The sequence below is a fragment of the Chelonoidis abingdonii genome, chromosome 19 (genome assembly GCF_003597395.2).
Source record: "Chelonoidis abingdonii isolate Lonesome George chromosome 19, CheloAbing_2.0, whole genome shotgun sequence".
Lineage (NCBI taxonomy): Eukaryota > Metazoa > Chordata > Testudines > Testudinidae > Chelonoidis > Chelonoidis abingdonii.
In genome coordinates, this window is record NC_133787.1 from 40,289,723 (window position 1) to 40,313,152 (window position 23,430).

Genomic DNA, 23,430 nt, shown 5'->3' on the forward strand with positions numbered 1-23,430 from the left:
GCAGGGAGAAGTGCCGCGGCGTGGGACCCCGCCGGGTGCTGCAGCGAGCGGGCAGGGGAGAGTGCCGGCGTGGGACCCGCGGGTGTCTGCAGTGACGCGGGAGATGGGGAGGCTCCGCGTGGAGACCCGCCGGTGTCTGCAGCGAGCGGGCAGGGGAGAGTGCTCGCGTGGGACCCGCCGGTTGTCTGCAGCGAGTGGGCAGGGAGAGCGCCTGCGTGGACCCGCTGGGTGTCTGCAGCATGCGGCCTGCAGGATAGTGCCCGCCGTGGTACCCTCCTGAGCCGGGTGTCTGCGGCGAGAGTCCCGCAGGACAAGTGCCCGGTGGTAACCCGCCGGGTGTCTGCGGCGAGAAGTCCCGCAGCGTACAGGGCCGCGGTGGTACCCGCCGGGTGTCTGCGGCGAGAGTCCCGCAGGACAGGGCCCGCGTGGTACCCGCTGGGTGTCTGCGGCGAGAGTCCCGCAGGACAGTGCCCGCGTGGTGCCCGCCGGGTATCTGCGACGAGAGTCCCGCAGGACAGGGCCTGCGTGGTACCCGCCGGGTGTCTGCGGTGAGAGTCCCTCAGGACAGTGCCCCCGTGGTACTCGCCCCGTGTCTGCGGCAAGAGCCCCCAGGACAGGGCCTGCGTGGTACCCGCTAGGTGTCTGCGGCGAGAGTCCCCGCAGGACAGTGGCCGCGTGGTACCCGCCGGGTGTCTGCGGTGAGAGTCCCGCAGGACAGTGCCCGCGTGGTACCCGTCGGGTGTCTGTGCCGAGAATCCCGCAGGACAGTGCCCGCGTGGTACCTGCCAGCAGCCAGTGGACATGAACAGTAGCACAGCCAGGTATTTCCAGCCGTTCTACCCACCAGCCGCCCACGGTGGAAATCCCCTTGGAGGGCACTAGTGCTTTGTTGTCAGCCCCGTTGCTGGGGTCGGCGCCTGTGGTGCTGGGTCACAGTGCTGCCCACCAAGCACTGAGGAAGGGGTACAATTACGCAGGCTCTCAGGGATGTTTCATAACCCCTCCTGCAGCTGCCCTTCAGCACGCTCCTTGCATGCGATGCTGTCATGTGGCTGACCACCCTCTTTTGAGGGAGGAGCTGAGCAAACTCCCTTTTAAGTAGGGAAGAGAAAGGGTTCTTTCTTTGTCCTGCGCTCCGGCTAATCAATTACATTGGGCAAGGGATAAATACAGCGGCTGGGCTAGGAAGTGGAGTTGAGGAGGGTTTGGAAACCGGGAAGGGGCTGGGGCTGAAGGCTGGGGCTCTCCCTCCTGTTCCAGTCAGGATTGCAGAGAGCAAGAGACCTGCACCCCGAATTCAGAGGAGCACAGAGTCCAAGCACACATCTCCAGCTCCTCGCGTGGCTGTGTCCAGGGCCCGGACGCCCCTGGGATCCAGCGCACATACGTGGATGAGCATTTCACCCTCCCAGTCCTGCAGGTGCTTCTCTGAGTTCTTCCTTTTCTGAAGACAGCAAGTGCCCGTGACGAGGAGTTGGTCTCAGAGGCAGCTTGAAGTTCTTCAGCCCAGGGCATCTCCTTCCAGCCTTGGGGGTGCCCCATGGACCTGTCCTGTGTGTGTTGCCTCTGCTGAAGTCGCAGCACTGTCTGCTCTGGGTATCCTCTGCCCTCTGATGCAGGGAGACTGTAAACGCCACTTTCCAGGTTGCTGCACCAGGGAGAGCTGTTCCTTGAACACTCCGAGGGAGCAGAAACGCTTGGCTTTGCTCTGGCCAGAGCCGCAGCAGCTGTGGTGGCCACACCTGCTTCTGCCCGTGTTTGCCAGCAGCAGAACCTGCCTGACACCCACCCCAAAGCTGTCGCTATGTCAACGCTGGCGTCTCTGCAGATGCTGCTCAACTCTCTGAACTCCACTGCTCCCAGCAACAGGACCGACGAGCCGGCCAACAGGAGCAGTGCCTGGTGCCCAGGCATCTTCATTCCCAACGAGCTCTTCCTGACGCTGGGCCTCGTCAGCCTGGTGGAGAACGTGCTGGTGGTCACAGCCATCATTAAGAACAGGAACCTGCACTCACCCATGTACTACTTCATCTGCTGCCTGGCTGTGTCCGACATGCTGGTGAGCGTCAGCAACCTGATGGAGACCTTGTTCATGCTACTGATGGAGCATGGCATGCTGGTCCTCCAGACCAGCATCATTCGCCAGATGGACAACGTCATTGACATGATGATCTGCAGCTCCGTGGTGTCGTCGCTCTCCTTCTTGGGGGCCATCGCCGTGGACCGGTACATCACCATCTTCTATGCCCTGCGCTATCACAGCATTATGACCATGCAGTGGGCGGTGATCATCATTGTGGGCATCTGGGTCACCAGCATCATCTCCAGTAGCATCTTCATCGCCTACTACAAGAACAACGCCGTCATCCTCTGCCTTATTGGCTTCTTCCTCTCTATGCTCATCCTCATGGTGGGGCTCTACATCCACATGTTCTCCTTGGCTCGCCACCATGCCAAGAACATCTCCAGCCTGCAGAAGAAACGCACCATCCACCAGATGACCAGCATGAAGGGGGCGGTCACCCTCACCATCCTGCTGGGGGTCTTCTTCATGTGCTGGAGCCCCTTCTTCCTGCACCTGACGCTGATCATCACGTGCCCCAAGAACCCCTTCTGCACCTGCTTCTTCAACTACTTCAATCTCTTCCTCATCCTCATCATCTGTAACTCAGTGATAGACCCACTCATTTATGCTTTCCGGAGCCAGGAGCTCAGGAAAACCCTGAAGGACATGGTGCTGTGTTCCTGGTAACTCAGGCATGGCCGGGGGCTGAGGAGGCCTGTTGTAGCCGGGGTTCCTACTGTCAGAGGTAACGGCATGGCCATCTTGCAGCCCACAGCACAGTGGCCCCTAGTGTGCATGGGAGATAGAGAGGCCATTTGCAAGGGGCACCGGTCAGTTCCTATCAGATGTTAGTGGCGGAAAACCAAGCAGGGTTTTGTAGTGAGTGTTTTTGTTTTGGGGGTTGGAGACAGTTTAGCTGCTGAACGGCACCTAGTGCCTTCCCGAGGGGATGCCTGTGCCTGCGTCAGCCCATCCCCTCCTACCCTGGGTCAGGTGCAGAAAATGGCAGGGCCTTGGGCACAACAGCTGCTGTTTCTGGCCAACTTCCTGGTGAGTTCCCAGGGCACAGAATCTGCAGTTCTCCCATCACTGGAGAAGCGCGTGAGTGAGTCCCAGCCGCTCCAGGGCTGCTGCTATGTTCTGTCCCCAAGCAGATATTCCTGTAACTCCCTCTGCTGCTTCCTGCCCACGCAGAAGGGCTGGTAACTCCAGGCCAGGCTCTCCATCTTGCACAGCCCTCAAATCTTGCTGGCTGGGAACTAGACAGGCAGTGAGTCTGCCCTTCTGCACAGCTCACTCCTGCTGGCTGCTCCCCCTCCTGCTCCCTCAGTCGCTGGGCGAGGAATGTGGAGGAGCTCGGCCGGTGGGGGAGCACTCCCATTGTCACTGCTCCGACTCTACGGCATGGAATCATAGATTCATAAGCATGCCGGACTGGAAGGGACCTGGAGAGGTCATCTCAGCCAGCCCCTTGCACCAGGGCAGGGTCAAGTGAATCTAGACCATCCCCGACAGGTGTGTGTCCAGTCTGCTCTTAAAAACCTTCAGCTTCCGCAACCTCCCTGGGCAATTTGTTCCAGTGCTTAACCACCCTCACAGGTAAGACGTTTTTCCTGATGTCCAACCTGAATCTCCCTTGCTGCAGTGTAAGCCCATTACTTCTTGTCCTGCCCTCAGGAGAACAATTTATCACCCTCCTCTTTCTAACACCCTTTTAAGTACTTGAAGATTGTTAGCATGTGACTCCCCCACCCGTCTCGCCTTCTCCAGACTAAACAAATCCAGTTTTTTTTCAATCTTCCCTCGTAGGTCGTCAGCCTTTCTAGCCCTTTAGTCGTCGTCGTTGCTTTCCTCTGGACTTTCTCCAGTTTGTCCACATCTTTCCTGCAATGTGGTGCCCAGAGCTGGATACAATGCTCCAGCTGCAGGCTAATCAGCGCGGAGTAGAGCGGAAGAATTACATCTCATGTCTTGCTTACAACACTCCTGCTAACACATCCCAGAATGATGTTCGCTTATTTTGTAACAACATCACATTATTGACTCATATTTAGTTTGTGATCCACTATAACCCCCACATCTTTTTCTGTGGTCCTTCCTAGGTAGACATTTCCCATTTGTATTTGCAAAACTGATTGTTCCTTCCTAAGTGGATTACTTTGCTTTGGTCATTGAATTTCATCCTATTTATTTCAGACTATTTCTCCAGTTTGTCCAGATCATTTTGACTGCTAATCCTATCCTCCAAAGCGCATGCAACCCTCCTAGCTTGGTATCGTCTGCAAACTTTATCAGTATCCTCTGTATGCCATTAGCCAAATAATGGATGAAGATATTGAATAGAACCAGACCCAGGACAGATCCCTGCGGGTTCCATGAGTAACTACTCTCAGAGCACGCTTTTCCAAGAGCTTGGTCTAGGCTGTATTTCTCCAGATTGCTTATGGGAAGGTCATGGAGCCAGTAACAAAAGCCTCACTGAAGTCAAGATATCACATCTTCCTTCTCCCCACCCCCACCCTCACCCTCACCCCCACCCCAGCCACAAGGCTTGTTAAAAGAAGGGTGTTAGGTTGGTTTGACACAATTTGTTCTTGACAAATCCCTGCTGGCTCTTACTTATCTCCTTATTTTTCTTCCAGGTGTTTACAAACAGAGTGTTCGATTATTTGCTCCATCATGTTTCCAGGCTCCGAAGTTAAGCTGCCTGGTCTGCAATTCCCTTTTTAGAGCTAGCGGCTGTGTTTGCCCTTTCCCTTCCTCTGGACTCTCTCCCGTCCGAAGGAGCCTGGCTGGGTATCTGGCACTGCCTGACGACGGGGTCCCCCATGGACTATGGTGCCAGCTCTTAATATCTAGGCTTAGCCCCTGGGCTGCTCCTTGGGCCTGCTGGGAAGAGGCAGGCTGCAGTTACTGGCGCCAGGAGCTGTCACCCCTTTACTCCTCCACCGCACAGTGCTGAAGCGTGATGAGAATGGTCACCTCCCCAGTCAGCCAGGTCTCCTGATGCCTGAGCAAACCTTGGGCTTCAGTGCTGGCCCCAGCACCCAGGAGGCGAGGGGCTGCCCCCCTTGGCATTGGCCTTGCCCTAGCACTATCATCCCCCCAATGAGGGAGGCAGTGTCACGGGGTAACTGAGGTACATCATGGGCCAGTGACTCACCAGAGGCTACACCGTGAGTCAGCACCAGAGCTGAGACTAGAGCCTGGAAGTCCTGGTTCCCACACCAGGTCCCCATTCAGGACCAACCATGGAGCTAGTCCCAGGCAGGACCAGCCCCATGCTGCCCTGGCGGGAGCCCTTCTCCCCATGTGGGCAGGACTGGGAAGCAAGTGGGGACAGCTGTGCCCCCAGAGTGCCCTGCTGTGCCACCCCATCTGCCAGGGGTGAGAGGAATGGCTCAGCCTGTCACAGGTCCTCAGCCCTTGCTGCCCCATGATGTGGCATCCTCAGCCCAGCTGCTCTGAGGGATGGGCACAGTGTCCTGGGGGGAGCAGTGGCAGAGCCTGGGGAGGAAGCCAGGTCATAGCCCTGAGGAACAGCACACTGGGTCTCCCCTGCAATCCAGGACAGCCCCAGGGGCTGGCACAGGGACAGGAAAAGCCCAGAATGGCGGTCAGCAAAGCACATACCACAGACACCCCCATGCCAGCTCCCCTCCCCCCTATGCCCACCACAGACATCTCCATGAGTGCCCCTCCCCCCATGCCCACCATACACACTCCCATGCCAGTGCCCCTCCCCCTCATGCCCACCACAGACAGACCCTTGCCAGAGTCCATGGCTGCCACACCCACCACAGACATCCCCCCCATGATAGCACCCCTCCCCCCAATGCCCACTGCAGACACCTGCATGCCAGAGCCCGTTCCCCTCAGGCCAGTGCCCCTCTCCCCACATCCTCCATAGATACCCCCATGCTAGTGCCCATCCACCCACAGCCCCCCCCTCTGCTGACACTCTCAGACCCATACCCTGGGGCACACGATGGACACACCACACCATACACCCCCCAGAGGTAGAGCCTCCCCCCAGCATGGCCAATACCGGGTCCCTCTTCCCACACAGCCATGCCCCCCATGGGTGGGGTTTCACCCCACAGAAACACACCGGCTGGAGGCTGTGCTGGGACGCCTGGTGCCCTCTGCTTTCTGGAGATTGCAAAGGCCTTTGTGCTGTGTTCCCCATCCGGGGCCATGCCAGCCCTGCCAGGGCCCTCACACACAGGCATACGCCTCGCAGCTATGCACACGTGTGCTGCCCCCGCGGCGCAGGCAACTGTGTCACCATCTGCAGGCTTCTTTCTCCAAACTCAGCTAACCTCCACGTGCCTCCTAGGCCAACCCCCCGGCATGGCCAGCAAGCACTGAGACCTGGGTGCCTCTGTGCAGCCAGGGGCACTGGACTGGGATTAGGAGTGGGGGAAGGACCCATCTTGAAAGCCATTGGTTTGTGGGATGCTGAACCCTGGTGCTATATGGGGTGCCCGAGGGCCGGCCCAGCTTAGGGGGCCAGGCTCTGGGGCAGCTCAGTGCGAGGCGAGGGCTAGTAATCAGCACACGGGGATCACATTGGCTTCTGCCACCACACACCAGCGGAGGGCCTAGGAGACCAAGAGTTGCCTGCGTTCTTAGCAGAGGTGTTGAATGTGACCTGCACAGGAGCTGGTCAGCTGGAGCTTGACCTTCTGCCTTCTTGGCTTTGCCCTGGGGCTGAAGAAAGCCTGCAGGGCTCCCTGGAAAGGGAGGGGGCTGTTTGTGCCTTTGGGGCCCCCGAGTTTCAGGCCCTGTCTGCCTTGTGGCAGGTTTCCAGATGTGGTTAGGCACTGAAAGCAGCAGGATGAGGAATTTACAAAAGCCCATCCACCAGGTGACTCTCTGCATCCTTTGGTGCCTTAACGCCTTTGGCATCTGGCCCAGGGGTGCCCTGGAGAGTCCAGACCTACCCTGAAAGCAAACGCCCATCCAAGAGGTAGCACATTCGGCATGTAGCCAAGTCCAGCAGGCGCTGGGGTTAAATGGGTGTTAGCCAAAGCAAAGAGCTGAAGCAGCCTGAGCAGAAATCAATCACTACTGCCCTCAGCTCCCACTGGTGTCTGTGGAGCTCAATGTGCACAGAGCGCTGGCCTCCAGGCAGGTTTGTTTACTGGGGGGCAGGGAGGAGGAACAGGACACAGAGCCCCTGGCCAGGCCCTATGCCCAGCTACCAACACAGACACAAAAGTGCAGCTGTGCTCAGATGCCCCCATGGGGCACCCACGGAACCAGCAGGTCAAGGCTCTGAGATTTGCTGGTAGAATTAGAAGTAGCATCTTTCCAGGGGCCAACTCCCTCCCCAGTTATGTCAGCTCCCTGCTTGGCCAGCACATCGTTCTGCAGATGGAGTATGTCAGGCAAAGGCACCTCCTGACCTGGGAGAAGCTAGTGAGGGAGCCAGGACTCAGGCCTGCGTCTGGGATGAGGGCACCGGGCCCCTTGTGTTCTTGCTCAGTGGCAGGGTGTGGGAAGCTGCCGTGGAAACCTGCACTAGAGAGCCCTAGAGAAAAGGGCACAGGGTTGTGAGGACCCTGGGCATTCAGTGCAAATGGGCAGAGGGTCCCCCAGCACCCACGCCACTCCCAGGCACGTGGCCAGGCTGCCTGTATCACAGTAACAGCCATGGGGGAGACCTGCTGCAAAGAGGGGTCCATGGGTTCCCTATTCACTGCCCTCCTATGACACTGGCACTGCTGTTGGGCCTGCTTACTGCCAGTCCCATGCCCTGTGCCTGCCAGTCCCTTTGTCTGTGCCACCAACACAGGTCCCATGGAGGGAAAACCGTGATGACCCCCCCAGCCCCTGGGTGGGGGATGCTGTGACTCCCCGTTCCACCCAGCTCAGGAGTTTTTAGCTGGTTTTGTTGCGGCTCCATGTCCCTTTCCAGCTGCCACTTGCTCTCTTTTCTAGCTGGTGACATCAAGCCTCTATCTCCAAGGCCAGAGCTCCAGCCAAGGGGCTTCCCTCCCCAGCCAGCCGGGCTGTACATGGCGGGGGCAGCTCCCCTCAGTGTGCAGGCAGCTCGGCTGCTCTTCGGGCTGAGCTCAGCGTGCAGTCACTGGGCATGTGCACTAGCCCTGGAGGGCTGAGTGTGTTCACTGAGCAAGGGCCCTGCACTGTCTGCACCTGGCAAGGGTGGCTGGGCCCGGATGTCTCCCGCGGTACAGGGCTTGGAGGTCAACGTTCCTAGCCCCGCGGGATGGAGGGGGGCAGAGGGGAGTTGGCAGTGGGGCAGTTTGGTGTGAAGGTTTCTTGCAACATCCCAGCAATGAACTGGCCTCCAGCTCACCTCCCTCCCCACCATCTCCTGCCATTGTCCCATGGGGGGGACCCCGCCTTGCCAACTCCAGGGCTGGCAAACCTGCCCCAAAAGGCAAGTACCTGACCCTGGAGAAGGACTGAGGAATCCAGGATCCAGGGTTGAGGGCAGGGAAGGGCCCCCCATCCCACAGCTGCTGCCAGCATCAGAGCATCCCTCCAGCAGCTCCCACCTCTGGTGGCACCACCAGTAACACTAGTGCCTTGTGCCCTGGCATGGGCATCACTCCCGGGGGGGAGGGCTGGGCAGTGCCCTGCAGTGCAGCGTGAGGGAATGCTCCTTGCTAGTGAGTTGGCATTTTCCCTTTGCCGGTGGTTTGTTAATGGAATTACAGTTCTTAGCGTTGTACTTGCTGTGTCTCTGACCCCCCTCCCCTGGATCCCAGCTGCACCCCCACCCCCACACGCGAGCCTGGGACAGGCAGGTCCCAAGTACCCCTTTCCAGTGACTCTAGGCCCCAAGCTGTGTCGCAGGGATGTAGGCTCAGGGGGCCCAATTCTGCCCTGCCTCCCTGGTGTGAATGGAACTCGCTGGGTCACTGGCACGACCCAGGAGCAATGCAGCTGCCAGTCCAGGGAAAATCAGACCGAGGGGCCCTAATTGCTACATGGTGCCCAAGGGAAGGTCGGACAGCCCCAGCGTGATGGTGCAGGCAGGTTGAGGCTGCGCAGACACAATGAAGCAGGCAATACCTCAGGCAACCGGCATCATTGAGCCAGTGGGGGGGATGGGCCACAGCAGCTTCTCCCCCAGGCCTTGGCTGCTCGGGGGGAACCACCCCACTACAACAGCACCCCCAGAGTGTGCAGAGCCAGCTGTAGGGCAGGCTCAGAAAAGCCTCTCTCCCTGAAGGCTGCGCCAGCCTGGCTGCTCCAGCTGAACAAAGGGAGGTCACTAGCAGGCCTGGTCTGCAGTGCCTCTCCCCTCACACAGTGGCTCTGATGGGGTTTTTGTTCTTTCATTCTAGCCACAGCAGGTCCTCCCACATGGCCTCCTCGAGCAGGGGCTGGCAATTCCCCTGCCTCCAGCGTCCCCAGCAAGGGCTAGTTTTACGCTGTACAAATATCCTGCTCAGATCTCCCCCTGCCCTGCACCCTGTAGCCAGTGGAGCCAGTAAAGCTGCTGTCCCAATCTCTTGGCAGGTTAACCCAGGCAGGGGCTCATCAGTGCTTCACAGCCCATGCAAAGGGCTATAAAGCACCTGTCCAGCCCCCTGCCCAGGGAATATCCCTCCAGAGGGGTCCTTGCCAGCAGGCACAGTGACAGAGGCCCCCTCACACACACAGGATCACCCAGTGCAGGGCCAAGCAGGGCAAAAGAGATATGGTGAGGTCCTGGCTAGCTGCAGCAGAGGAGTAAGGGGCTATGCGAGGTGCAAGGCAGGAGCCAGCGAGGCCAGGGTCAGGAACTTACCTCAGTCCTGTACCCACCACTACCAAGGGGCTGCAAACAGGGCCATAAAGCCCCCATCCCGAAATATCCCCAGCACAGGGGCCTCTGTGGCAGGTTCAGAGCCTGTTATAGCAGCTCTGGGCTGCCCCCGCCAGATCCCCGACAGGAGGGGAGATGGGCAAGGTCAGCCTGTGTCCTGGCTATCCGCAGCTGCCACCGCAGCCCAAGCAGAGGAGAGGGCAGCCCCCTGGGCTCCACTCACCAACATGGAGGGATGAATCACCAGGAGGCACAGGCATTGCCTCTGTCCCCGCACGGAGGGTAGTGACCCAAAGGACCCGAGCCCCCCAAAGTGGGTGGATCTGAGTCCCAGAGCCTGTGCTCCCCACCTGCCCCATAGCGGGTGTCTATGAGGCTGGAGCGTAGTGCCCCTCCCGTGTAGTGGGTGCTGCTGGGACTCCCAGGGGAGATGAATAAGAGGAGCCATGACTCAATGATGTGGGATAATGGCTGGGATAGAGACAGCAGCTGGGCAGGAACAGCGGCCATGCAAGAAAATGGGAAAGGAGCCAGTTGAAAATCATGATGGCAGGAAATCCTCATTCACACGATGGACAATTAGCCTGTGGAACTCCTGGCCACTAGGGCTCCTGGAGAGCCAGGGCTTATTAAGCTTCAGAGGAGAAGCAGCTGGTGAGAAGCTCCAGCCATCAGAGTAAGGCTAGAACCCAGCAGAACACACCTAGAGCTCAGGAAGGAGCTGCCCTCTCCTGGTTCAGTGCAGAATGGGCTGGGCAAGGTGCAGCAAGGAGCCACATGCCACCTTCTGCAGCAGAGGATGCTGGTCACAGGGACTGGCACTGACAGGCATTTGCCACCCTACACTGCTCACTCTGCCTCTGGGCTGTGCACCCCCTGTGTCTGTCTAGGCTGTGAACTCACTGGGACTGGCTGCTCCTGTGTCAGTGGGTCCTTGGGCACCTCCACAATAACCTAGATGAACCCTAACAACACCCCCTTCGGCTGCTTTGTGCTGGCAGCTCCCACCTGCTCAGGCTGCGGCTGCTCCTGTTTCCATTTCTTGGACAAGGGCAGTAGCTGAACCAGGCCCCCAAGCCAGGCCCTGCACAGACAGGCCTTGCTTCAAAGCGCGCAGAAGGGGAAGGGCCCAGACGGGCTGGGGAGGAACGATGGAGACACTGGGGGGCAGTATCCAGATTGGCCAGCGCCCCACATGCACCCAGCGCTGAGCCCCTCCCAGGGGCTCCCTCGGTGACTGGGGCAGAGCCAGGGCTGGACCCAGTGGAACCACACCACCTGCCCCCCCAGCGCGGGACTCGGGCCGAGGCTCTGCCCCCCCACCTGTTGTATCTGGGGGGCCCAGGCTGCTCTCCGGGGCGCGGCAGCTGTTGCATTGTGGCGGGGCGCAGGGCGGGGGATGCGCTGGTGCTGATGCTGCAGGGATGTTGCAGCATTTGTAGCGGCGCCCGCTGATTGGTGGCCGGGCCGGGGTGACGTCAGCGGCCGGCCGGGTGCAGCGGCGGGCGCCTATAAAAGGCTCCGGCAGGCGCCCGGCCGCTTTCCGCAGCCCCCGCCCGCTCCGCTCCTGCGCCCCCCGAGCCGCCTGCACCAGCCACAGCCGCCGCCCCGGGCCAGCATGAGGGAGATCGTGCACATCCAGGCACTCTACCACCCCCACCCAGCACTGCAGCGGAGTAGCCCCTGGGAGGGGCTGGGGGAGCACAGAGACGAGGCTGGAGCAGCCAGTTGCCCTGCGCCACAGCATCCCCCAGGCCCGGGGCTGCGCCCAGCCAGCCCCCGAGAAGCCCCCGGCCAGCGGGTCCCAGCGAAGGCAGCCGGGAGCGAGCGAGCCACGCCCCGGCACTGCGGAGCTGGGAACAAAGGGATGCGCTCAGCGCTGCGCCGGCGGGGCCGGCTGCTCGGGGCTGTGTCCGGTACGGCACCGGCTGCCTTCGCTGGGACCCGCTGGCCGGGGGCTTCTCGGGGGCTGGCTGGGCGCAGCCCCGGGCCTGGGGGATGCTGTGGCGCAGGGCAACTGGCTGCTCCAGCCTCGTCTCTGTGCTCCCCCAGCCCCTCCCAGGGGCTACTCCGCTGCAGTGCTGGGTGGGGGTGGTAGAGTGGCTGCTCGGGGCAGCGCAGTGCCTGGGGGGAGCTGACCCAGATGTTCTGGGGGGGGCTCACCCACTGCAGAGGCTAGGTGGGTGGCACAGACATGTGACACTGCTCCCTGCACAAGCCCCTGCCAGCCCAGCCCCCATCTGTGTAAGGGGCTGAGCCCAGTGTGCCAGTCTGAGTGCCAGGGCTCTGATGGGCAGAGTAGGCCTCATAGCCCCCTAAATGAGGGGCTGTGGGCATGACCTCTGCCTGGGGGGTGACTGGCATCAGCATGGCAGCTCCTACCAGGAGCATCAAAAAAGCAAAGGAGGTGGGGCCCTTTGTTGAGCATCCTTCATGTGACGCCTCTTAGGAGAGAAAACTGGAAAGGAAGGCAGCCCCAAAGTTCCCTGAGATGTGTGGGGCAGGCAGGGCAGCTTCTGCCCCTCACAAGGATGCTGCCAAGCCAGAATCTCTCCAGCAGTGGTTTGACCTGCCCAGGCACTGGCAGGGATGCTAGTGTGAATGGCTTTGTTCTGGCTTAACAGGCCAGATGCCTTCTGTAATTGCAAGCTGTGCAAGCTAGTGGCTAGAACCGAGGTCTAGGAGCCAAGTGTCGGATGTGACCTTGCGTTAGCTGCACCCTCCTGTGGGCCCCAGGCAAACCCTTTGACCCCTGCAGTAGAAGCAGGGCCCCGCTGAAAGGCATCTGGTCTAGGGACATCAGGAGCCCGGTGCTGCCAGGCCCCTTTGTCCTGACGCCCCTCCATGGTGTGAGCCCTGGAGCTCTCATCGGAGCCCTGGCATGGGTCCTGCTCCATACAGAGCCGTTCACTTTGTAGCTCAGTCTGAGGGAGATGCTGCCGCCTGGCCTTTCTCCAGCTCTGGAGAAATGGTGACAAAGCAACCTTGGTTCCAGGGCAGGACAATAGCACTGAGCAGCCATGCTCCGCCCACCCCCAACACATCATGTGTAACCAGGAGCCTCCTCCCGAATCAGAGCTAAGGAGCAGCAGCTCAGACACTTGGTCCCTCTTTGGCAGGGGCGTCTTGTGGGAGCTGGAACAGATTTCTCCTGTTAGATTCGCACCATCCTGTGTGTGAAATGCAGTGATAATAGATGGGAATTTCAGTCCTTTTCCTGTACCCCGGGGGGAATGGCTAGTAGGCAACCCAGGCTACAGCTGGGGCTTATGGGACATGGGAAGGTGTCTTTGTTCTAGGCACAGTGAAATCCATGAATCTGGGGGGAGGGAAGGGGTTTGCTAACCCAGCTTGGCAATTGCATGTGTAAAAGATTTTGTTCGGTGCTTCTGCTCAAGACACCTGCTGTGGTGACTTAGCATGTAACAGCTAATCATCAATCAGGCCTCCAGGGGCCATCTGTGCCTGCCCTGAATATAGAACAAGGCAACTCTGCCAGGAGACGAGGCTGCTTCCTGCCCTGTCCCAGGAGGGCTGGGGAGAGGGGGCTGAAATCAAATCAGTGTTCGGGAGTCCGTGTGCAGCTGCGGCTGAGTGCGTCCAGCAGGGATGAAGGGGGGATGCCTTGTCATTATCCTGGTCACCAGGGGCCAGGAGAACACCTGCCACTAATAGGCCAAGTGGCTGGAGGAGGGGGAGAGGCCAGCTACCAAGCAGAATAATCAGCCCTGGAAGGTTCCCAATGCCCATTTCAGGAGGGCTTGTGGCAGAAATCTCTGCAGCCCATTTCCCCATGCATGTGGGGGATCAGCCCCCTTCTGCACTGGAAGTGAAAAGGCTCCAGGGTTGCTGGGCTTGAGGCTCATCCCCATGACTGGTCTCCCCTTGCTGGGACGTGGCAGCAGGACAGAGCCCTAGATTCCCCCAGAAGGGATGAGAGGAGGGTGTAGGGGAGAAGGAAGAGGGACTGCCCATGGAGCTGTGCCTGGGTGCACTGTGCCACCCACTGTGATCTAACTGGTTAATTTCCAGTCCCAGGCTCCAGCTGACCTGGAGCTGGATGGGGCAGCAAGAACCCTTGCTTACGCAACCCTTACGTTACTGCGCTTGTCTTGCAGTCAGCACTTCAGATTCATTCCCTGAGCGCTCATTGTTTGGGGAACCTCTGTATTTGCTACCTGAAGAGACTCATTTATATGTTAATTGGTATGAATAATTCATAAGCCCTGTAACTGACATGTCTGATCAATGCAGGATGCAAGCTTCTTTCAGTGACAGCTCCTCAGAGCACTGCCTGTCTGTGGTGAGCTGGAGCCATATCTGAGTACTGGGAGGGTGATCACAGCACTTTCCACTCCCTGGAGGTTCAGATGGGCTCAGAGCTCTGTGTGGTCCCTTTAGCAAGGGGTCACTGGGGAGATGAGGTCAGCTCTGCACAGAGTGAGCAGCTGAACAGGGGAGCCCCACTGCAGGTAGACTTTGCTGTGTATTTTAAGATCACCCTGACCTTGCAATCAGTTCCAATTTGTCCTCTTACAGCCATGGCTGCTGCTCTAAATTAGAGCTCAGTTTAGTAGCTCTGGCAGAAAACACGCAGCATTGTCAGATGTAGGACACTTCCCTGACACTCCCCCCAACACAGCATCAAGGCTAAAGCACAGGGCTGGCTCCAGGTTGTTTGCTGCCCCAAGCCAAAAAAAGGAAGCGCCGCCCCCCCGCCAAAGGGCTGGAGTGGCACCCCCCTGCCAAAGGGCCAGAGTGCCACCCCTTGAAAAGTGCCGCCCCAAGCACACGCATGGGACGCTGGTGTCTAGAGCCAGCCCTGCTCAGCATGTTCCCCAATCCTCAGAGTTGAGTGAGCTTTAGCTCTAGCTCAGGCATTTGGCAATGAGTGTCCCTCGCCCCCCTTGTGCAGCTCCACGTGAACAGCACACCCCCGCGAGAGGAAGTGTCTCTTCTAAGGTCAACTCCCACCCCAGAGGGAGCAGCCCACTGAGGCAGGGCACTGGGGAGTGGGAGAGGAATGCAAGGCCTCTGGGGGGTGAGGTGCTCGGTGCAGAGGCTGCATGGTGCTCTTGCGTTCAGGGGGCTTGTCTTGGCCAGGGTTTCTCCACATAGGTGGCTCTGCACAGATGGCGGCTTTTGTACATGACTAGTTTGACCCCTGCGAGGGCACAGTGGCAGCGAGCAGCCTGTCCACTCCTCCTGCAGCATGTCGCTCCCTGCAATGCTGGGCCCTTGCTAAGACCTGGCCAAAGAGCAGCAGATTCAAATGTGTTCTCAGGCTTCAGGCACCTTTTGAACATGACGCCAAAGCCTCCTTCCCAGGGTGCCACTCACCCTCCTGCCCATCCTCCTTGGCTGTCGCTGCTGCCTGTTATGAAACCCAGGAGAACAAAGGCAAGTGACTCAGCTAGTCTGGAGGTAACTGGAGGTCAGTGTGCTGCAGCACCATGGCTAGCTCCCGTCTGGCGGGGAGCCGCCTGGCGCTGCACTGCCAGGCAATGCCGCAGTGTAGACAGGACTGGCTGCTGGCAGAGCTCAGCCCCCACAGGCTGACGAGGAGCCCAGCTGAGACGCAAACAGCTGGTGTGGGGAGTTCCCTGCACTGCTGAAAGGACCTGGGAGCCCAGCCCTGCGATCTGAGCCGTTTGTAATGCGTGTTTAACCATTGAACCTCTGGGAACATCTCACTCCTCGGGAGCGCTCCAGCCGCTGTGGGACTGACGCAGTGCCTGTGCAGGATTTTAGCTCTCGCCCCAAGGTCTCACGCGAATGTGGGCTTCCCTTACGCGCCAGCCACTGGGCAGTTGCTGTGTTGCTGTTCCATGAAGGGCTCCTCGGCTAGCTGGAGGTTTGAATACCAGCATCTTAGCAGCCAACTCTGGCCCCAGTGGGGACTCCCTTGGTGTGTCTGCCTGAGGCGCTCTGAGCCTGTTGAAGTGAAGAGCTGGGCCTGATGGTCATTTACACCAGGGCCCCTTTACCCCACTGCAGCATACTGGCAGTGGAGAGAGCACTGGACTCTTATTCCGGAGACCTCGGTTCTGTTCCCAGTTCTCACTGACCTGCCAAGTAGCCTTGGGCAAGTCACTTTCCCACCCTGTGCCTCAGTTTCCCCACCTGGGAATGGGACTTTGGATGTAAAGCTTTGAGATCGATGGATGCAAAGTGCAGTGTTACCCAGTGACAAAGGGAGCCCATAGCACTGACAATCTTGTTGGATCCTGGTAGATTCTTACCCATTTGGTGTTTGGAGCCTCAACATGGGGAACAGACATTTCATAACTGGCTCTTCAGTCTAGCAGAGGGAGGTCGAACACCATCCCATGGCTGGAAGGTGAAGCTAGACACATTCATCCTGAAAATAAGGTGTAAACTTTTAACTGAGCACATCTAACCGTTGGCACAACTTACCAAGGGCCGTGATGGAATCTTCATCGCTGAGCACTTGTACATCAGGGTGGGATGTTTCCCTAAGCTCCGCACTAGGGACTACTGGGGGGCAGGGCTCTGGCCTGTGCTGTGCAGAAGGTCCGACTGGATGATCACAATGGGCCCGTCTGGCCTTGGAATCTGGGTACTCGGGTAACTGAGAATTCAGGCCTTGTTCTCTAAAGCTACCCTTGTCCCTGAACTGTGACTTGCTTCCGGTCACTGTGAAGCTCACAGGTGGCACCTAATCAATGTCTCTGGGTCTGTCATCTAGTGGTGCAGGCAGCTCTGACTCTCCCTGTGGTCTTGGTAGATGGTGAGTGCTGAACAATTGTCCCCTTCCCAAATCCAGTGCCTGCTCTGCCTTGCAATGCCCCTCGACTCCGTATCCCTTCCTGTGGCTAGTGCTTAGCCAGCCTCACCTCTCTGCCTCCAAGTATAGGGGCCAGGGGATTGAATTGCTGGAGATCCTTCTAGCTTACTAGCCAGAGGGGTTTCTGGCAGCAAGGCATCAGGCTGTGGAATAGCCTCTCCAAAGGAGCCTGGTTTGGAGTGTCTGGGGCTAGACAGCGTGAGAGGAACCAGAGCTATTGTGGGACCAGCCCTGCACTGAGGTGCAGGGGGGCAGGGTCCACTTCAGAATCTGATTCTGGTCCTGCTCCTGGTTGCCACGATTCACCACACACAGGCCAAGCCAAAATCTTTGGCTGGCTTTTGGAATGAGGCAGTTTGGCTTTGTTCTCTGGAGAACAAAGGAAACAGGCCTGGTGCCTCTCCTAGCTCAATGCGGTGCCTGGCCCTGCCCAGGTGCCCACAGCTCTGAATGTCCCCTGCTCTTTCCACAGTTCTGGGAGGTGATCAGCGATGAACACGGGATAGACCCCAGCGGGAACTACGTGGGAGACTCTGACCTGCAGCTGGAGCGGATCAGTGTCTACTACAATGAGGCTTCCTGTAAGTCCAGAGTTGGCGGCTGCACTCCCCCCAGGCCAGGCTGACGGAGTAGAATGTGACACATCACAGGGATTCCTTTCTGGCCCTTAACAGTGCTGCCTGGGCACATGTGTACTTACCCTGAGCCTCCTCTCCCGCTGTGCTCAGGCGGGGAGCGTGGGCTGTGAAACGGAGCTGTTCTGCGATGTCAGGCCAGTCCCTTCCATGGTGTCATGCTGTGGGAACGCAGGGCAGGTGGTGTGTCCAGCGCCCCAGGGAGCATCTCTCCTGGAGTGCGCTCTGCTGGCCAGTCCAGGCTTGCAGGATTGTTCTGGGAATAGTTCCCTCTCTCATCCCAGCCGGTTACTGTGGTTCAGGGCTGGCTGCTGGGGTCAACAGGAGGGCAAAGCAGACCCCTGACTCGGCTGTCTGGAATGGGCAGTGGCATGGGGGGCGGGGGGCAAGTGAAACTCAGTTGGTGGTTTGCTTGTTGCTGCGAATGCCCATCTGGCCAGAGGGGATATGACTGTTGCCTGTGCTCCTTCCTCCCTTTTGTGGCAGCTCATCGAAAGGGAGGAGATGCCTTCAGGGGTGGAGTACTGGGGAAGTTCCCATCCTTGCCTCAGTGCACTGCGAGTTCTGAGCTTGTCCCCAAATCCAAACAGCCCTGTGCCAAAGCTCCAGCCTACGGAACATAGCGAGCTGGACCCAGTTCTAATGGGGACTGATGCACCACTAACTGGAGGGTGCTGCCAATGCCCAGGGGCAGAGGTTAGAGTCTCAGCAGATGAGCTGGCCCTGAGGATGAGGATGGGTAAAGAATGGAGTCCTTAGCCTCTGTTCGTCAGAGGATGGAGATGGATGGCAGGAGAGAGATCACTTGATCGTTACCTGTTAGCTTCACTCCCTCTGGGGTACCTGGCATTGGCCACTGTTGGTAGACAGATGCTGGGCTAGATGGACCTTTGGTCTGACCCAGTACAGCCGTTCTTATGTTCTTATGAGCTGGCTCTTCTAGACTCTGAGGCCAAGCAGTGGAAGCTGGTCCCATGGAGCCTTGCCAGTTAAGAGGGAACATGTGGTCTCTTTTCCAGCTCACAAGTATGTACCCCGTGCAATCCTGGTGGACCTGGAGCCTGGGACCATGGACAGCGTTCGATCAGGGGCATTTGGACATCTCTTTAGACCTGACAACTTCATCTTTGGTACGTCCCAGTCCCCTGCTGCTGTTCTAACCCTCTCCTGCCCATGTGGTGCTCCTCTCTTGGCTGCTAGTCGGTCCATCCTAGCTGCTCACCCAGAGCTCCTTCACCCTGCTCCCCATTACACAGCTGCCTGCTATCACTTCTCATTGGGCCGTGTCTCTACCTCCGTGCAATTCTAATAGTGCCTTAGTGTGAGGCGCTGCATGGAGCAGAGATGGTGTCAGCCCAGGAGAGTTTAATCTAAGTAAAGCAGCCAGACCCAGGGTGGGGGTAGGGGAAGGGGACTAGCACATCCAGGGTGACCAGTGATGGGGCCAATGGCCTGTTAGAATTGCGTTGCCTGGAGGGAGGTGAGTTTAGCTTGGGGGCTGGAGGGGATAAGCTCAGTAGGAGGACAGTGAAGGAAGAGGACCTGCGAGGGAATTGGGTGGTTGGGAGGGGGTGAAGAGGGTAGGGGGGCGAGGGGTAGGGTGTAGCTGAGATGAAGGGGCCTAGGGAGGACTGGAGCAAACAGCTGATCAGCCCAGGGCAGAAAGTCTAGACAAACCTGTGGGAAGGTCACTGAACAGGGACACTGAGCCTCGCGCTGATTTTCCTCCCCATGACACTGAAGGCAGGGGAAAGTAGGAAATGTCCCTTCTCTGCTCTCGTGGGCCCGTCTACATGAGAAGCGCTACATTGGCTCCGTGCTGACGGGACAGCGCTCTCCTGAGCAGAATTACTCCACCTGTGCAAGGGGCTGTGTGGGCAGGAGAGTCTCTCGCCCCCATAGCACCCGTGTGGACAGCGCTTAGGTCTCTAACTTGCGTCACTTGGAGGGGGTGGCTCAAGTGACCTAAGTTTTTATATCAACATAAGCAGTAGTGGAAACCTGCCCAGAGGAGCATGTGATCAGGTCCTGGGAGGAAGAGCTCCACTGCAAACCGCGGTTCTGCTGGGCCCTTGATGCCTCCACAGGAGTTTAGTCCCGTCTCTCCCATTGCCCAGGAAACGCATGCAGAGCATCTCAGAATTCACTACAACCATCTCTGCTGCTCCCCTTCCCGTATCCCACCCCTGCCCTTCGGGCCTCTATCCTTAGGCAAGACTGAATTTTGTTTCTTTTCTGTTCTGAGATCTCACGCACTCTGTGATGATGTGGTTCTGGCGGGACCCAACTGAGAGTGCCAAATCAGGACCAATTGCTCAAACAGGGCAGTCACAGCCCAAGGCTGGGGTTTTTCCACCTCTAAGGCAAACCAAACCAGCCAGACAAAAGACTTCGGCGTCACCCCTCTGGCTAACCGCAAGTCACACAAGCAATTTCCTTAGACACTCCAGTCTCCCAGTATCACCACCAGTCCCACACGTCCTGGGGATGAATGGTTATGAAAACCAACACCCCAGTAAAAGAAAAAGGTTCTCTCGATCCCAAAGGACCAAGCCCCAGACCCAGGTCAATATGTTTATTAGAGAATATTTAAATTAGGATGATACACAGAGTTTGGCATGTCAGTCATTAGTCATCGGGGGCAACACACAGAGTATGGGGGGACGCTGGTATTTGGTTATGGGTTAGCATATAGTACATACAGTCTGTAATGTCCCCAATGCGGGGTGTACGGTGGGTGGGGTCAAAGTATAGTAGGGGAGCAGTGAGGGTACATCGCTCATCTAATGGGTTACACATAGTCATGATTAGAGCAAGCAGGCCGGGTAATGGGGACAGGGTGACCCTCACGAGGTGGAATCCAGATCGGTGGGTTCAGGACTCAGGGGATGTAGTTTAGTAGGGGGGTTGTAAGGGTTTTCCCCTCCCCCCCGTGGGGTATACACATCAGATCTTACCCACAAATCACGCTGTTGCCAATCCTTTAGAATCTAAAATCTAAAGGTTTATTCATAAAAGGAAAAAGATAGAGGTGAGAGCTAGAATTGGTTAAACTGAATCAGTTACATACAGTAATGGCAAAGTCCTTAGTTCAGGCTTGTAGCAGTGATGAAGTAAACTGCAGGTTTAAATCCAGTCTCTGGAGAACATCCCCCGCTGGGATGGGTCATCAGTCCTTTGTGCAGAGCTTCAGATTGTAGCAAAGTCCCTCCAGAGGTAAGAAGCAGGATTGAAGACAAAATGGAGATGAGGCCTTTGCCTTATATAGACTTTTCCAGGTGTAAGAACACTCCTTTGTTCCTACTGTGGAAAGTTACAGCAAAATGGAGTTTGCAGTCACATGGGCCAGTTTCTGCACACTCCGCTGAGTCACAGGGCGTATCCGCCTCCTCTCAATGGGTCAATTGTGTAGGTGATGGTCCTTAATGGGCCATCAAGCAGGCTAAGCTGAGCTGACACCAGCTTGTCTGGGGTGTCTCCCAGAACTGCAGCACCAATTTGAAATACAGACAGCATACAGCCGATATTCATAATTTCAACTATGAAAATGATAGACATATAGACAGCATAATCATAACCAGTAACCCGTAACCTGGTCTTAGACACCTTATATGACCCCCTTTACATTGGATTTGGTGCCACTTCAGAACCTTGGTTGCAACCCATGTTCTATATGGTCCCAGTTTATATCAATAACGTCACACACTCAGCTGGTGGCTCCCCAGTGCCTGCCCTACTACACGACTAGCCTGTAGCCCGTTCCCTGAGACCGTCCATTCCTGAAAGCTGCCTAGTTCAGCTGTGGGGAAAGTAGAGAGGTCAGGGCAGCTTCATGCCATGGGAGTCACCACAGGGGGCTGATCCCCTCTGCCTTCCGGTGTCTCCAAACTTGCACATGGCTGCTCTAGGTGGTAGGTGGTGCCAGCCTGAGACGGTTGATCCAGGCAGCTCCTAGGCTTTGTTCTTATGCAACATCTAGCCTCTCGCGTAGCCCAGCTGTGCAGCACAGCAGCCCTCCCTGGCACATAGTGTCTGTTAAGCCCAGTGGCTGGGCACGCCCAGGAGAGACCAAATTCCTGCAGCAAAAGGCTCTGGTCACTGTTCACACCTGACTCCCAACTGATGGAAGCAAGGAGATCCACTATGTCTTCTCCCCCACAGGTCAGAGTGGCGCTGGCAACAACTGGGCAAAGGGGCACTACACAGAGGGTGCTGAGCTGGTGGACTCTGTCCTGGATGTGGTGAGGAAGGAGTGTGAGAACTGTGACTGTCTGCAGGGCTTTCAGCTCACCCACTCCCTGGGTGGTGGCACTGGTTCAGGCATGGGTACCCTCCTCATCAGCAAGGTCCGTGAAGAGTACCCTGACCGGATCATGAACACTTTCAGTGTGGTGCCTTCCCCCAAGGTGTCTGACACAGTGGTGGAGCCCTACAACGCCACCTTATCCATCCACCAGCTAGTGGAGAACACGGACGAGACCTACTGCATCGACAACGAGGCCCTGTATGACATCTGCTTCCGAACCCTTAAACTGGCCACGCCCACCTACGGTGACCTCAACCACCTAGTCTCTGCCACCATGAGCGGCGTCACCACCTCCCTGAGATTCCCTGGCCAGCTCAATGCTGACCTGAGGAAGCTGGCAGTCAACATGGTGCCTTTTCCTCGCCTCCACTTCTTCATGCCAGGCTTTGCCCCCCTCACAGCCCGTGGCAGCCAGCAGTACCGAGCCCTAACAGTCCCCGAGCTAACCCAACAGATGTTTGATGCCAAGAACATGATGGCCGCCTGTGACCCACGTCATGGACGCTACCTGACGGTGGCCACAGTCTTCAGAGGCCGCATGTCCATGAAGGAGGTGGATGAGCAGATGCTCGCCATCCAGAGCAAGAACAGCAGCTACTTCGTAGAGTGGATCCCCAACAACGTCAAGGTGGCAGTCTGCGACATCCCACCCCGGGGGCTGAAGATGTCTTCCACTTTCATTGGGAACAGCACAGCCATCCAGGAGCTCTTCAAGCGCATCTCGGAGCAGTTCACTGCCATGTTCCGACGCAAAGCCTTCTTGCACTGGTACACGGGCGAGGGCATGGACGAGATGGAGTTCACAGAGGCAGAGAGCAACATGAATGACCTGGTGTCAGAGTACCAGCAGTACCAGGATGCCACAGCTGAAGAGGAAGGGGAGATGTATGAAGATGACGAGGAGGAATCTGAGGCCCAGGTTGCCAAGTGAAGCCTCTAGAGTTGGCCTGCATCAAGTTTCTTACCATGAAGGTCAAGCTTCTACAGCACCCTACTGTCCAGCGTAGTCCTCCGTCTTCGCTACCTGTTAGCTGAGTACTAGACAACCGCTATTTAGTTGCTTCTGATTAAAGATTCCACATTTTAAATCATTCCATATTTACTAACCATCTCCCCTCCCCATCCTTGAGTTAGCACAGCTGTAGCCTGTCCTCATGACTCTGATCATGTTGATGACCCTGATGTTTAATTTTTTTTACTGGTTTGTGTCAATTTTTTAAAAATTTTTTTGGAATACTTAATAAATGTATTGCTGTCCAGTATTTCCTATGCGAGATCTTCCTTGTTCCAGCCCCAGGACTTAGCAATGGGGCATCAGACAGGTGGGTTTGGTGGGGAGCAGGGCGATGCTGCTTGTCAGTTGTGAGTGGAGTGGGGGTGCTGTCCTTCTCCACACCCCAGGCAGCACTTCGATTTGATTCATTAGGCTCCTCCCAAACCCCTCGCTTTAGCCCCCAGGGAGAGTCTGGGAGTTGGGAGGGGGCCTTAAGCTGCTTTGAAATGCTAGCCTGAATCCCTATGTGTGGAGCCTCCGGAGCAGGCAGACCCTTCTGCACCACACCCAGAGATCCCTTCCCAGACCCGTCCACAAGGGTCACGCACATGACAGCTTGTATTGTGCCAGCTGAGGACTCCCCACCAGGTGAGTCTGCTCCTCCTTGGAGTAGAACTGGGCAAAGGGGACACTCCCTCTCAGGCCCACCAACAGAAATTCCAGGCCCTGGGGAGGCAGAGCCCGGGGTGGAAGTGGGGGCCCCACAAAGCACAGGCCCAGAGCTGTCTTGTGCACCTAAGAGCCCTGCAGCGCACCCAGGCAATTCCCCTCTCCCC

The 23,430-nt window shown here is 57.6% G+C and overlaps 1 protein-coding gene across 1 annotated transcript; it reads left to right on the forward strand.

Moving 5' to 3' along the window:
* Window positions 1–1,804: 1,804 nt before the first annotated feature.
* Window positions 1,805–22,849, forward strand: TUBB3 (tubulin beta 3 class III). The gene is made up of 5 exons (XM_075073851.1): window positions 1,805–2,748; window positions 11,274–11,767; window positions 16,938–17,240; window positions 18,314–18,424; window positions 21,456–22,849. The coding sequence occupies exons 1-5, from the start codon at window positions 1,805–1,807 to the stop codon at window positions 22,529–22,531; spliced, it is 2,928 nt and encodes a 975-aa protein (XP_074929952.1). The 3' UTR covers window positions 22,532–22,849.
* The last annotated feature ends 581 nt before the right edge of the window (window positions 22,850–23,430 follow it).